At 45.8% G+C, this 16,382-nt stretch overlaps 1 protein-coding gene across 1 annotated transcript in view; it reads left to right on the top strand.

Moving 5' to 3' along the window:
* The window catches only part of LOC144772132 (TRPM8 channel-associated factor homolog), a 123,450-nt gene that overhangs the window by 40,659 nt on the left and 66,409 nt on the right, over positions 1 to 16,382 (top strand). Inside the window, exon 3 of the mRNA XM_078656290.1 lies at positions 6,137 to 7,113. Within this exon, the coding sequence (XP_078512416.1) occupies positions 6,137 to 7,113 (977 nt within the window). The remainder of the gene's footprint in view (positions 1 to 6,136; positions 7,114 to 16,382) is intronic.

Raw genomic sequence — 16,382 nt, forward strand, 5'->3', positions numbered from 1 at the left:
TACAGTATCCACACATCAGTGTGACACGTTCATTCCTTAATGTGAGGAACAGCCCAGCACTCCTTGTAACACTTACGTCTTTAGGGCACACGCTGGGTCTGGCCCTACCACCCTTGATGAGTGGAAATCGCCCAATCAAACCCTCTCCCTCTTGTTGTAAAAAATTCTCCCAGTCCAAGCAGGGCCCTTTCCTTCTAGTCAAAATAAGCGTCTTACAGGTCTAAAATAACACCTGCTCAAACCCTTGGTAGCTTGGCACAAGCAGTCAGGCTTATCTCGGAGGCAATGTGTAAAGCATGTGTTCATAAAACAAAGTAACACAGTGAAAAGGAACACCATCCCAATTTAGAAACAATTAAGTATGTTTATCTAAACCGAACAAGACCAAAACAGCAAAAATCCAACATGCAGTAATCAAAATACAAATACTTCAAAAATAAACCTAAATCACAGTTCCATTAAGTCAATAGCTCTGCCCTGGGCTATCACAGCGTTGTGAACAAACAAATCCAACAGTTCAGGCTGACCGAGAGGTTGCAGGCCATTGATGGTTTTGGGAAGACCCGCAAACAGCACCTTGGAAATGCTGGGCATCGGGGGGTCCTTGCGATGAGCTCCAAAGAGGCGGCATCAGTGGGCATCAGTTCCGGAGGTCGATGCAGGAGTTGTGGGACCCTTGAAGGCACATACATTACAGATCGAACTCCGTGAAGTCGAAGTCAGAAACGCTGGCATCGGCAGGCACTGGAGCTGTGGTGGGAAGCGGAGAGCTGCAACTTGCAGTGCCCTCAGGTCACGGTGCAGGCAGCTTCTCTGTAATGGCGCCCAGCGGTGTCGGTGAGACCAGGGCTGTGGTGCAAAGTGGGGCAATGCTCGTTGTGGTGTTGATGGGTATAGTGCAAGCAGTGTTATCATCTTTGCTGAAGTGCTGTTGTTCGTAGACCCAAGGCTGCAGTGCAAAGTGGGGTCTCAGGTCATGGTGCAAGCAGTGGCATCGGTTGACGATCTGGTTGACGATCTTGAGTTGAGAGCAAGTAGACTTCTGGGTTGTGGGAGCAAAGCTCTTGGATTTTAGCTCAGGGCAAATAGGGAAACAAAGTAGCACCAAAGGTGCACCCTCAGCAGCACTAGGGCGGCCGGGTGCAGGGTGCTGTTTCAACGTCGAGCGCCTGTTGTTTTCAATGGGGAACCTCTAGTTTGAAAAGTCACTGCAGGCTTGGGGACGAAGGTCTTGTGGGTGCGATCACCACTTCGAGACGTAAGTTGGGAAGTTAAGGGTTAGTAAAGCACTGTGGGGTTTGGGCACCCAAGGCCATGGGGATTTGGGTGCAGGGTTGCCTTTATGAGTCAGATCTTCTTACCAGCTCCTGGTCAAGGTTGGGGGGGACCTTCTGGATTTAGGCTGCAAGCATCGGCTGGAGGCTTGAGGTAGGTCGGGGGTCACCAGATCTCGGGGACCTCCTCGTGGTGTTTTGCCCACTCGAGCTCGGGCCGTGGACGGCAGGTGGAAGAGTAGGGCAGATATGGGGTGTCCAGCCAGAGCCAGAAGTTGCAGATGAAAAAATCCGGCGTTCACGGGAGACAAAGTCTTTGTGGTTGAAGGCAGGCAGGTCCTCCAGGCTCTGCAAGGTTGCTGGCTGCAGGACAAACCGGGATTTCACAGGAGCAGGTTCAAGGTGGAGACAGTAGAGGTGGGGCCAAGTCAGTGGGCGTCTTCCTCTTGTTAGCTGCTGCACAAGTGTTCGGTCCTTCTTCTTCTTCTTCTTGCAGTTTCTTGTCTGAGGAAGCAAGGTTCAGGGATGCCCCTGAATACTTGATTTAGGGGCATTACAGGTAGGTAAAAGGCAGGGACCAATGGGTCCCTTCCCTGGGGTGGGTACACCCCCAATTATGCCACACTCCAGTGGCTGAATCCCCCCATATGCATGATGGTGGGACCTGAGAGTTGTGCTTCACCTCTCCTCCCCCACCTGAGGGGTGGAGTTGGCAGAGGTGGGCACACCTCTCTTCCTCAATTGTTTTTCCCACCAGTTCTCCTGCCCAAAGTGGGGGTCAGAATCAGTGGGGATCAGTTGCTGAAAGCAGCAAGCAGCCTGGGGAGGCTCACAAAGGCGGCAAGCCTTTGAAGCTTCTGCTTCGTGAACCCTGCCCATCCTGGGGGAAGAGGCTTGGCACCTTGTCCCAGGATGTGCATTGTTTCAGGCCCCAGAGAGCAGCAGGCTCTCGACCCAGGAGTCAAGAAACATGTCTGGTTGTGGCATCTGAAAGCAGCCATGCAACCTGGACACTAGTGGTAGGTTATTTTTCAGGGGGCATCTCTGTGTGCATTTTTCATTAAATCCCCCACTGGCATTAGTGTGGATTTAATGTGCTGAGAAGTTTGATACCAAACTCCCAGCACCATATACTCTTAAAGGCAGCACTGCACTTACAATGTCTAAGAATGACCTTAGACACTGTAAGGGTACAGGGCTCATGCAGCTGTACCCTCACCACTGGTATCCTGCACCCAGCAAGAGGGGTGACTGATCTATGCCAGGGCAGTGGGTTGTAGGCATGGCACACAGAGATGTGTGCCATGCCGACTCTTCTCTTTATCTGCACCAAAAAATGCAGCATGCAAAGGCAGTGTGTGAGTGTAAGGGTACGGAACCTCTAAGGGTCTCACAATAAGTGTTGCAGCCCTTAGAGGCCTTCTCTGGTCACAGTGCCCTGGGTACCTGTGGTACCATTTACCAGGGGCTGACCTAAGGCCAGAGATGCCAATTGGGTTTAGGCTTCAATGCAGTTTCATCTTTTTTTGTGCTTAATTTGTGAAAGAATGAGTGCCAGTGCTTTAAAGTTTGTTCCGAACAGAAGCCCACGGCCAGCTGTACTGAATGTCAATGTGCACATTGCAAAGAGCCTTTACTCTTGAATTCTCCTCATGCCGCTTTAATACACCACAAGACTCTCCCTTTATCGTACTCTTGCAGATTCCTACCTTCTTGCCTTTTCACCTTTTGTCTGGCTTTCTTATCCTCTTTCTTTCCTTTGTTTGTGTTTCTTCTCTCTTAAGATAAATGAAACTTAAGACCAAAACTTAAGTTCAACTGAGACAAAATCCTAACTTCACGACTTTTGGTGTTCACAAAGGGCATTTAGGAGTATTAAAGTTAGGATTCCTAACTTTACTACTCCTAAATGCCCTTTGTGAATACCAAAAGTCATAAAGTCAGGATTTTGTCTCAGATTACTTTTGTGAATCGGGCCCAGGGCTCTGGACCTTGGCAATAGGTCAAGAGAGGTTCCTATCGAGAAGGCTAGAAGTAAGATTGTGTCTTTCTGTGCAGAGGAGGACTGGAAAACTAACATAACCATGACAGAAAGAAAATTATTCTGTTGTTCTCCAAAGTATCAGTATTATAAAGTTACAAGTAATCTTGTGCTGATTGTGTTGTACTCTCTGGCACAATTCACTAGTTACTCTCGAGATCGCACACACTGAGATTACCGTGTTATTGTTTACATTAGTGCCCGCTCTGGAAAGGCTGATGGCTCTGAATGTGTTGTTATTTTTCACAATGTACAGCGTCTTTTTGTATTATATAAAACACACTCTGAGATGATTGTGTTGTTTTTTCTCTTTTAGTGAATGCCCTGAGATGATTGTATTGTTATTTGTTACAATGTACAGTCTTTTTGTGTTATATTATGCACACTCTGAGGAGATTTGCTGTTGCTTCGCCCAGTTTGTACTATGTGCTGATTGTGCTGTTGTTTTAACCCAGTACACATGCTGGGATTATTATGTTGCTGTTTCCACAGTACACACTCTAGAATGACTGTGTTGTTGCTTCCCACAGTACACACTCTGGAATGATTGTGCTGTTGTTTCCCAAAGCGCACATGTTGAGATGACTTTGTTGTTGTTTCCCACAGTGCACATGCTGAGATGACTGTGTTGCTGCTTTCCACAGTACACACTCTGGAATGATTGTCTTGTTGTTTCCTACAGCGCACATGTTGAGATGGTTATGTTGTTTGCCACAGTGCACATGCTGAGATGATTGTGTTGCTGTTTGCACAGTACACATGATGGGATAATTGCATTGTTGTTTCTGCAGGACACACTCAAGAATGATTGTGTTGATGTTTCCCACAATGCACATGGTGAGATGATGTTGGTGTTGTTACCATAGTACACACTCCGAAATGATTGTTTTGTTGTTTCCCACAGTGCAAATGCTGAGATGATTGAGTAGCTGTTTCCCACAGTACACATGCTGAGATGATTGTGTAGCTGTTTCCCACAGCGCACAAGCTGAGATGATTGTGTAGCTGTTTCCCACAGTGCACACGCTGAGATGATTGTGTAGCTGTATCCCACAGTGCACACGCTGAGTTGATTGTGTAGCTGTTTCCCACAGTGCACATGCTGAGATGATTGTGTAGCTGTTTCCCACAGTGCACATGCTGAGATGATTGTGGTGTTGTTTCCATAGTACACACTCCGGAATGATTGTTTTGTTGTTTCCCACAGTGCACATGCTGAGATGGTTGTGTAGCTGTTTCCCACAGTGCACACGCTGAGATGATTGTGTAGCTGTTTCCCACAGTGCACATGCTGAGATGATTGTGTAGCTGTTTCCCACAGTGCACATGCTGAGATGATTGTGTAGTTGTTTCCCACAGTGCACACGGTGAGATGTTTGTGTAGCTGTTTCCCACAGTGCACAGGCTGAGATGATTGTGTAGCTGTTTCCCACAGTGGCCAGGCTGAGATGATTGTGTAGCTGTTTCCCACAGTGCACATGCTGAGATGATTGTGGTGTTTCCATACACACTCCAGAATGATTGTTTTGTTGTTTCCCACAGTGCACACACTGAGATGATTGAGTAGCTGTTTCCCACAGTGCGCATGCTGAGATGATTGTGTAGCTGTTTCCCACGGTGCACATGCTGAGATGATTGTGGTGTTGTTTCCATAGTACGCACTCCGGAATGATTGTTTTGTTGTTTCCCACAGTGCACACGCTGAGATCATTGTGTAGCTGTTTCCCACAGTGCAGACGCTGGGATGATTGTGTAGCTGTTTCCCACAGTGCACACACTGAGATGATTGTGTAGCTGTTTCCCACAGTGCACACGCTGAGATGATTGTGTAGCTGTTTCCCACAGTGCACACGCTGAGTTGATTGTGTAGCTGTTTCCCACAGTGCACATGCTGAGATGATTGTGTAGCTGTTTCCCACAGTGCACATGCTGAGATGATTGTGGTGTTGTTTCCATAGTACACACTCCGGAATGATTGTTTTGTTGTTTCCCACAGTGCACATGCTGAGATGGTTGTGTAGCTGTTTCCCACAGTGCACACGCTGAGATGATTGTGTAGCTGTTTCCCACAGTGCACATGCTGAGATGATTGTGTAGCTGTTTCCCACAGTGCACATGCTGAGATGATTGTGTAGTTGTTTCCCACAGTGCACACGGTGAGATGTTTGTGTAGCTGTTTCCCACAGTGCACACGCTGAGATGATTGTGTAGCTGTTTCCCACAGTGGCCAGGCTGAGATGATTGTGTAGCTGTTTCCCACAGTGCACATGCTGAGATGATTGTGGTGTTTCCATACACACTCCAGAATGATTGTTTTGTTGTTTCCCACAGTGCACACACTGAGATGATTGAGTAGCTGTTTCCCACAGTGCGCATGCTGAGATGATTGTGTAGCTGTTTCCCACGGTGCACATGCTGAGATGATTGTGGTGTTGTTTCCATAGTACGCACTCCGGAATGATTGTTTTGTTGTTTCCCACAGTGCACACGCTGAGATCATTGTGTAGCTGTTTCCCACAGTGCAGACGCTGGGATGATTGTGTAGCTGTTTCCCACAGTGCACACACTGAGATGATTGTGTAGCTGTTTCCCACAGTGCAAACGCCGAGATGATTGTGTAGCTGTTTCCCACAGTGCACATGCTGAGATGAATGTTTAGCTGTTTCCCACTGTGCACATGCTGAGATGATTGTGTAGCTATTTCCCACAGTGCACACGCTGAGATGATTGTGTTGTTGTTCCCCACAGCACACATGCTGAGATGGCTGTTTTGTGTTTTCCACAGCGCACATGCTGAGATGATTGTCTTCTTGTTTTTCAGACATGGGATTGACATAATCAAAGATATGAGGCAACTTCTAACCGGTGTCACAGACCTGGACATTACTAAGGGAGGGGATCCCTCCCACCTCTTGGTCCATGGGCTACTGGCCTTCCCTGTTGTGCTTGATGATTCTCATCAGTCATTTCTGGCTGCAGCACACTATGGTAAAGGGCGGGTTGTAATTGCAACCCATGGGAACCAAATAAAAACAGTTGGTCTTAAAACCTTCCTCCTCAATGCAGTTTCTTGGCTCGATGCAGGGAGAAAAGGGAAGATTGGCATGGTGAGCAAGCTGACGGGACTCCATGAAATTCTCAATGCAAACAATGTGGCAAGTGAATATTCTGACCTGGTCCCAAGTCTTAGCGTCTACTGCTGCCTGTATGACAGTGCTAGTGAGGTGCAGAAAATCCAAGAGTTTGTGGCTGAAGGAGGGGGCATGCTCATTGGAGTCCAAGCCTGGTCGTGGGCCAACGACCATCTAGGCCAACATGCTGTAGCAGAATATCCCTTCAATAAAATACTCAATACATTTGGAATCTCTGTTCTGGGTCAGACCTGCACTGCAAAAGCTTACAAAGCTATGAAGGCCGAAGATGCCGGAAAGGTGTACCACTTCCGAAGATCTCTTTCCAAGTTCCTGCAAGAGAGCAGTGGGAACGTGGTTTCAAATCCATCTCAAGGATCTCAAATCATAAAACTGGGGCAAGACTGTGCTGAATTTGCGAAGCTCCCAGGTGAAGGCTCTGCAATGGTCCACTCTATTCACCAAATGTTAAAGGATCTGCTGCAACGCCTTGGGGTTCCGGAAGTAAGCGATAAAAAGTCAATTAGAGCCAACTCCAAAAAGTTCCCGCTAATTTGTTTGTCAACACCTCTCTATGAACATTATCCTGAGTTGTTTGGAGTCTGCCAGAACCCTAAGTTGTCCGACTTATCTGACGTCAATGTGTGCCTTGATGGCAACAATAAAGGTAAGGCTAAATCCAGATCTGCAGTTGCTAAATAATTGGGCTTAATCTGGTTGATTAGAATGAAAGCTCTTCTCACTCAGGCCATTATATCAGAATAGTGATTCTTCTGATGTATCGTCTAATTGTTTCTTTGCTTTTATTATGGTTTCCTGTTCATATATTTTATTATTTTACTGGGTTTTATATATTGTGTATCGCCTTAGATTAAGCTGATTGTGATTCCTATTGTTTTATTCCACTTTACACTTAAATGTTTTTGTATACTTTTATGGCTTTGTGCCGAAATAATGTTATTTTGAACTGAACTGATTGTTGATGCATCAAGAAGGCCCAGTAGCTCTCTTGTCGCTTTGAAGCCCACAATTCAGGTGGTCTCTTCTCCTGGTGTGGCAGGAAAAGAGAAGAGGGTGGATCCCTGCAGTAAATGTATATGGCCCAGAGTAAATCCCAGTAGGACAAAGGAGTTGGACATTAAAGAAAAAGACTCTTTGGAAGCATTATTGGTAGTCCTGTTAGATAAATTAATTGATGCCATTGATATTAAATTGCAACTTATTTTTGATTGGCTAGTTGCAATGGAGACCGTGTTAACCATAGGTCAAACCTTCACAACATCTTCTGTAGTTCCACTGGTCTTCCTTCCCCATGTGGCTACCTCCTCTGTTGTGCCTTGACTTCTAGTGGTGGGGCCCAGGGTGCAAGAAGAGAAAGTTTTAATGGGGTGGCTCTAGTTTTACAACCCCCTCCCTCATCAATCATTGCATTGAAGGATAATTCATCCACTTGCCAACACATGGGAGGAAAGATTGACTCTGTTGCGGAGGAGCTAGGGAGACTCAAATCTGGCGGTGATAACTCACACCACTTAACTCGTGGACCAGTGACTGAGATCCTAGGTAACTCAATAGCTATAAATCTTCCCCCTCTTAACAATGATGTGCTCATTAACCCCTTCCATGCTGATGACGGCCCCCATCCGTCATGCATCACGGTGGGCATGTGCTGATGACGGCTGGGGGCCGTCATGAACCCGCCCACTCATTAGAACGGCTGCACAGGCGCAGAATCGCAGCCACACCCAAGGGGTTAACTTTTCTCCAGTGGTTACCCGTTATGTTTTGGTTCTTGGCAATGCCACCCACCTTAAACCATTCACTTCTGAAAACGTTCTTCAATTGAAGAATAAAGTTACCCATTGGCTGGGGTTGCACTCTTCTTTGGGTGGCAGGTTGGTGGCTGGATTAACCATGTTAGAAGGGCAAACTGGATTGCCAATAATGTGAAAGAATTGGAAGGCAATTGTGTGATAATACATTTTAACAGGCCCTTAGTGGTTGGGAGAATCCTCACATCCATTGGAAGGGAACACAATACCAATGCTTCTACTCCAATGTTAGCCCTTCCACTAGGCTTTATTTTTATAGGCCTAAGGCACTGAGGCTGATCCCTCAGAAGGCATCTAAGCCCCTGTCCCAAGATTGGTGTGGCGATTGTGTAGTTCCCTTGCAGGTGGCCACCTCTAATAGATACGCCCCTATGAGCTCCCTTGACAAATGCAACTGACTGTTGGAGCAGGAGGATATGAGTGTTATCAGCCATGCCTCATCCTCATTTTCTGCTATCAATTATGCTGACTCAAGCCGCAAGATGCTCAATTTAATCAGTTGGGATATTGCTGGACTCCCTGCTACATTCAATGATGGGAATTGTTTAACTTTTATTCTTGGATTTGAGATAATTTGTCTTCAGGAAACTTGGCCTATTACTAATTGATTTTTCCTAGAGGGGCTATAAATCTTTTTTTGAAGCTGCAAATGAGTCTCAGGCAGGTAGACCCAATGGTGGTTGGATTATTTATGTCCTTGTTGCAGTGAAAGGAAAGTTTGAGGTACTTAACACTAAGGTTTCTACCCTCCATGCACCCTGTTTCTTTACAGGTTTTGTTAAATTTGAGCTGGTGAATTTCTATAATGCTAAATCTGATAATGTTGATATCTGCAACATTCACATTCTGGGCCCGTTTCTTTGTGTGTAGGAAGGTACTAACAAGGCGGGGGCCAATTTTATACATGGAGGTGATTTTAACATGCATCTTTGTGGGCACCCTTTCGCAGTGGCCAATAATGTCCAATGTTGCATGCTTTCAGCTTATCGTCACATGGAAAATTCTCACCAAGGCACGCTGTTAAATGGGATCTTGATCACATTCAATCTGGTCTGTTTCTTTGATGAGCTCGATTCCACTGAAGGGTAATTTTTGCATCCCACATTCACAGGGGGGAGTGATACAATGATTGATTTTATTTTTGTTTCACCTCCCATCTTGCTCAATATCAGAGATATCAAAATTCAGCAGAGCCCCTTCAGTGACCACAATCCTGTTTGTCAATCCTTATGTTGTACCCGGGCTGTGCGTAAGAGTCCGCTACTGGTTAATAGCTCCTTCCAGGTAACTAGCCAGGGTAGAAGACTTTGGTGGTCACAAGTAATCCCTGAAAGTCTCACCCAGTCCCTTTACTTAAGATGTCCCTCAGAGTTAACAACCTGCCTGATTAGTAACTCAGATCCCAGAGTGATCTTTGGGGGCCTTTGATTCTGTCTCCCTTACTGTCCCCTCACTCTTGGTTGTTCTGGAGCCCAAACAGCATTTCATGACACCCAAATGGTGTGATAAGAGGAGTCCCCAAGCGTTGAGGTATTTAAAATGTGCCTTGAATAATAAACCCAGGGCTCTCACCCACATTAAGACTTGTTGTAAAACTTACAAGGTGGAAACTGCAAGGCACAGGAATGCTATAAGAGATGTAGCGCTGGACAATTTACTTGAGGCAAGCATGTTGAGATGCAGTGCCAAATTCTGGAGCATCATGAACAATCCCCTATTTGCCTCGGATGACAAAGCCGAACTCCCCTCAAACTTTGAACCAAGAGAGTTGGGTTTCCCATTTTGAGGGAGTATACAGTAGTGTCCCCTGCTCTAAAGGAGGACGAGTGGTAGAAGGTACTCCCAAGTTGCTGTTAACACTAGATGAGGCCTAAGAACAAGGCCCTAGGGACAGACCAGGGTCAGGTGTCTTAGTGAACTAATGAGTTTACTTAAGGGACCTGTATACGACCTCAGGGTCACAGGTTCAAATCCCGGTGGGCCCCATCAGCCTTTCATCTTTCTGAGGTCAATAAAATGGGTACTATTTAGTTGGATAACAATACAAATCTGTTATTCAGTGCCAAGGTACCCTTGGGTGAACGTGTGCTTTAGAAACACATGTTATAATAGGGCTAGACGGTATACCACCAGACCGATACATTAATGATATAGAGGTCTGGGCTTCAGTCTTGACACAAACTCTGAATGCTGCAGTTTTGGAGGGTCCCCCACAATCATGGGCTACTTCTATTATTGTTCCTGTTTTTAAAAAGTGGGACAGGGATAATCCGCAATGCTACAGGCCTAGATCCCTTATATACTTAGTGGTAATGGTGGTGGGGCGTGCCCTACAGGACAGATTAGTATTGTGGGCTGAGGAATATATTATCTTATCCTGTGTGCAGTACAACTTTTGTCAGGGGGGGTCGGCATTTGACCAATGTTTAAATGTGCTCTTGGTCTTAACTAAACACAAAAATGCTCACGCAGGTTCCATTTATTTAGTCTTTATGGATCCCACCTCAGCCTTTGACCGGGTCAATAGAAACAAGTTGTGTCAGTTTATTTGATTCATCCTTAAGCTGGAGCCCCATGGTAAGTGGGAAAACAGATGATTTTATAAGGGCAAACCATGCAGTGTTTAACTGAGGCCTATTGGGCATTATTACAGGGTTATCAGGCCAAATGTATTCTAAAAATCGTTTATGGGAGTGATCTGGTAATACATCAAGTTGAACCAGCTGCAGATAGTTGAAAACACTTTCCTAACGCCTTCGGTGCTAGGCCTTCCCTTCCCCCCGTGTTAAGCTTTTTTTTTGGCTATTTGGGGTAGTTCGTGCTTAGGCCCCTGTAACTTTTTGATCACATAAGGTATCCACACCAAATGTGTGTCCTCTTTTTACAACATAATGGGGATTTTAAAGTTACCCAGGGTTTGTGGATTCCCTTGGATGGGGCCCAGAAATTAGCCAAAATACAGAAATTGTTTTTTGTTTTTTTAAATGGGAAAAAGGTCTACAGATGAAAGCATATGGTTTTTTACCTGCAAATGGTTTAAACAAAGGGGTTGTGGTGCTGAAATCACCATCTACCCAGCTTTCAGCAACAAGCAGACTTTTGTCCGAAAACCAACTTTTTCTTACACATTTTTGGCATTTGTCTGGGACACAGCCTATTTTTGCTATTTTTTGTTCTTCCAAAGTCCTTCCAGTTAATTGTAGAAATGGGTAAGAAAGCAATAAAGGATCCTGGAAAGTTATACATTTTAGTAAAGTGGACACAATTCAGCATTCAGCAAGGGGTCATTTGTGTAGACCCTTCAAGGTTTCTTTATAGAAACTAACAGTTGAATATAGGAAAAAAAGGAAAATTCGTTTAAAAAAACAGCCATTTGTGTTAACTTTTCCACCTGTAACAACTTCTAATTATGACAGCTGTTTGAAAGCAATATAATGTTACATCCGCTGGACCTTTCTGGGTATGGGGATATACGGGACTTGTAGGTTCACCAAGAACCCGACGAACCCAAAGCCAATAACTGAGCAGCATCTCGCAATGTTTTTTTATTATATACCGGGTATATAGCAATTATTTGGGAAAATATATACATGGAAAAATCGGTATGAAAGACACCTTTGTATTTCTGAAATTGTAACAAAATATAGAGTTTAGAAACAGTAGATATTTGCACTTTTCCGAATTTGTGAGTACTCATACTAGCATGAGAATTATAGGTCATTTTCAAAATGACTTCTTTTTTACACATTATCTTTCATTTGGAAGGCAGAAATGCATCAAAAGTCAATAGGTAATAACAGTTGCTCTACAATTCTGTATTACCCTGAGTCTTCCGAGAAAAATGGTACCTCACTTGCGCGGGTAGGCCTAGTACCCGCGACAGGAAACGGTCCAAAACGCAATGTGGACACAGCACATTTTCGCAGTGAAAACTGACCCTTTTTTGCAAAGTGCCTAGCTGGAGATTTTGAACCCTAGCTCTGCCGGCACTTAGGGAAACCAAGCAAACCTATACATTTTTTAAAACTAGATACCCAGGGAAATCAATGATGGGGTGACTTGACTGACTTTCACCAGCTTCTGGTACCCAGAATCCCTTGCAAACCTCAAAATTTGTTTAAAAAAAAACACATTTTCCTCACATTTCTGTGGTGGAAATGTCCCGAATCTGTGTGGCTCCACAAAATTCCACCCACCCTGCCTTCTCTACTCCCCACTCCCTCATTTTGTCCGTGACTTCTCCGCCCACCTGCCTACTGTCTGTGCCTTCTCCCCTACCCGCCCCCTCCCGTTGTCTGTGATGACTACCGTTTGCAATGCCATAGGTCTCGCGTAAATGCAAGACCTATTGCATTTCAAATGCTTGCCTTCCCTCATTGCTGTGACCCAGAGACCGAGTGAGGGTATGTCGGGGATGAGGCAGGTAGAGCCACTATACTTTATTTTCCTATTGGATGTGGTGTAATAGCCAGAGCTGCCCACGATGGAACCAGGTCCGAGTCTCGGCGTCACAAAACATCCTGTGATTCTGGGGAATACACTTCATCTCCCCCCCCAAAAAAAGAACGTGTAACATAACTGATACTTATGTAAAGGGTCGGGTTCACACTATGTATAACAGCCCAAAAATAATTGTGCATTAACTGTAGATGGTAACACGGGCTGCTTCCAGGCTATGAGCTTTTCTCGCACCGTGATCAGAAGGTAGGTGAGCCGTCAAAGAGCAACTTTTGGGGATATTGCTGCCCCCCCAAGAGCTCACAGGTCTTGTATGGCGCATTTAGACAGTTCTCGCTTTTAGTCAAGTACACATTGCATGCTGGGAATGTTATGTCCACGTCGCCATCTGGAACAGTAAAACTATAAGTTGTACTGTGCGACTTGCTCTTAAAAGAAGGCATTGCAAGTGACTCTGTGTGTACCTAGCAGCCCTTGCAGCAAGTGCCCAGGTCCAGGGCTGGACTCTGAACCCAAAGCAGCCCTAGCACATTTTGTCAGACTACCACCCCCCTACGGTGCCAGGCGAGAGCAGCCAGCAACCCTGGCCACTACAAGGGGGTTTGAGAAGCCAGCCCAGAGGACTTAAAGACTGTACCCTCCTCCTCGTGCAGATTGCAGGTACAGGCTCACGCACCTCACACCCAGAGATGCAAAAAACACAGATCATTTGAAACACTGCACTCTAATTTGGCTAGGATTTTACTGCTTTTGTTGGTATCTTATTTGTTGGGCATTCTTGCAATATATTGCGTGCCCAATGAGGGTTACATTGAGTTTTAGATTGGTGAGATTTGCAGTCTGTGGTGGGTTAGCTGGTGTTCAGAGTTTGATGCAAAAACAACAATTGATGGACGGAATGTTGCACAATGGCAGAACATTCACCCCCAGTCACAGATCTGGGTTTAATCCATCGTTATTTTGCTCACCAGACCACCCCAGTTAAGACATGGCCATATGCAAATATGGCTTGGTGAGCAAAATAACGATGGATTAAACCCAGATCTGTGACTGGGGGCGAATGTTTTGCCATTGTGCAACATTCCGTCCATCATCTTGTGTGTTTTGCTGTTCAGAGTTTGATACCTGCCAACGTGCAAAATATTTTCACTGTGTGAGGAGGGTGCTGGCATGGTGATGAGAGCTCACAAAAAAAGCACTGTGCTCCTCACCAAGCCCCTGTAAAAATAAACATTTGCAATGCAATAGGTGTAGGTCTCACATTTACGCGAGTTTAAGCTATTTGCATTGTAAATTACAAAGTGTTTTATGTACGTTTAAAAAACCAATACATAAATAAAAGTCATTGTCATTTATAATTCCAATAGCTCAAACCTGCGTAAATGAGAAACCTGTTGCATTGCAAATGCTTGTTTTTTGAGTGTATCTTTATCAAGTCCTTGTGGCGAGTAGGATGGTATGGTTATTTGGTTAGCCAGGCTAGTTGTTCTGTCCCTCCGAATAGGTCATGCAGACAGAAAATAGTAGGCTCAACTTAGGAAATATGATGCGTTAAAAATCTGTGCAAAATCTATGCAAGTTCCTCAGTGTATGGAGTGGGATGGAACCTAAGTCTTTTAATAGTTGGAAGTCGGCATGTTCAAGCTCGTTCAAAAAAAGTGTCAACTCCAAGCGCTGCAGTACTACTGGATACTGTCAAGCGGGACAGGGATGGCTCCATAGAGGATTTTGTGCAAATGATCGGCTCGCCCTGACGGTGGTCCAGACTTTCGTAGTATTCTGCCCTGTTAAACCTGGTACCATTGGCATGAGTCTCCCTTCCATTTTTTCTGATTGCCTCCTCTGTTTTTTTATGTTTTGCTGGTTTAGTTGCTTTGGGCACTATGCCACTGCTAATCAGTGCCACAGTGAAAGTGCTCCCTATGTTACATTGATGTATTGATTAATGACTCCATGATTGGGTTATTTGATTTACTTGTCAGACCCTAGTACAGTGCACCATGTGTGCCCAGGGCTTGTAAATCAAATCCTGCTGGTGGTCTTGCAGCATTGGTTGTGCCACCCACAGAAGCAGCTTGTAAAGTGTGTCTCGGGTCTGCCATTGCAGAGCCTGTGTGCAGTCTGGTACTGCCATGCTGAATGACCAAGTGCACCCACTTGCCAGTCCCTAAACCTTCCCTTTTCTTCATATCAGACACCCCTATGGTAGGCCCAAGGGCAGGGTGCATTGTAAGTATAAGGTAGGACAAGCCCTGGTGTTTGTGGCATGTCCTAATAGTGAATTACAGCCATTTTTGTTTTTCTTGATTGCAAGGCAAGAATGGGCAGTTTGATTATTACATCTTATAATCCTAACTGACTCAGACAACATGGTAGAAATTCGAGTTTAGTGTACCTGAACTCAGAATAATGAAATACATCTTTTAGTGAAGTTGGTTTTAACATTCTGTGTTTGAAAATACCACTTTTAGAAAGTAGGTATTTTCTTGCTTAACTGTCCAAGCCTGCCTCTGCTAGGTTGTGTATTGTGTGTCTAGTTCTGTGAGTGACAGGGGCTGGGGGATTCCAGGAGAGAGGGTGAGTCAGCACAGGGCTGAATAGGAAGATCTGCAAGTGGATGGGTGGGATGAGTTGCACCTGGGACCTGAATAGGGCTGTGCCTTCCCTCCACAATGCTCGCTCCACCTCCTGTGGTGCGTCTGATGTCTCTGCCCTGCACTGTGAAAGGAAAGAAGGAGTCTTTTCAACAAAGTGCACCAGAACTGGTTTGGACTAGGCAAAGGCCTCTCTGCCTTCAGAGAAAAAAGAGAAAAGTAGTATAAATATGGCAAGCCAGACCCCCAGACTTTAGATCATTCTAGAACAAGAAGAATAAACCTCTGCCAAGGAGAAGAACCAAAGGAAGCTGTAGGAGTGGACCGCCCGCCTGCCAGTGTGCTGTGTTGCTTGGTTGGCCTACAGTGGTGTCTTCAGTTCCAAGGAGAGGAGAAGGAACTTTTGTGTGTACTTCATCATCTTGCAGAATAGTTCTCCAAGGGCTTGAACTTGTGCTTGCCTCCTGCTGAAGTCTCAGGGACAACAGACTTCACCACCAGCTCCCCTCTGAATTCCCTTGCTGGGAATTCTATCTGCAGAAGCCTGTGTGTCGCTGGGAGCTGGAAGCGCGACGCAACAAGAAGAAGCGTGTCGCAGCCGCAGCTGTAGTCGTCGCATCGCCTGAGAAGCGTGCCGCCGCCGCATCTCCCAGAAGAGTGTCTTCGTTGCAGCTGTCTGCTGTCGCATCACCGGAGAAGCGTGTCGCAACCGCGAGGTTCGCAGTCGCATCACCGGAGAAGCGTGTCGCAGGGCCTGTCGCAGCTCCAAAGTACAGAGTTGCCGCAAGGCTGCCAGGGCATGCCCAGATCCTCTCAACATCGTCGCATCAAGGGCGCCATCTTATCGCATCGCATCGAGGCGCCATCTTGCCGCATTGCAACAGGGCTGCAGCAGGAGAACCTACGCATCACCTCCTCTCCAGTAAGGATCAAGACGCAATTCCCTACTCTGCACAAGCATTGAGGTGCAACGCATCATCTCCCCCATAGCAAGGAACCGACGCATCTCCAACCCTGCAAGCCTTTTGTTTATTTTGCGTTACACATCCAGG

Source organism: Lissotriton helveticus, chromosome 8 (genome assembly GCF_964261635.1).
Source record: "Lissotriton helveticus chromosome 8, aLisHel1.1, whole genome shotgun sequence".
Taxonomy (NCBI): domain Eukaryota; kingdom Metazoa; phylum Chordata; class Amphibia; order Caudata; family Salamandridae; genus Lissotriton; species Lissotriton helveticus.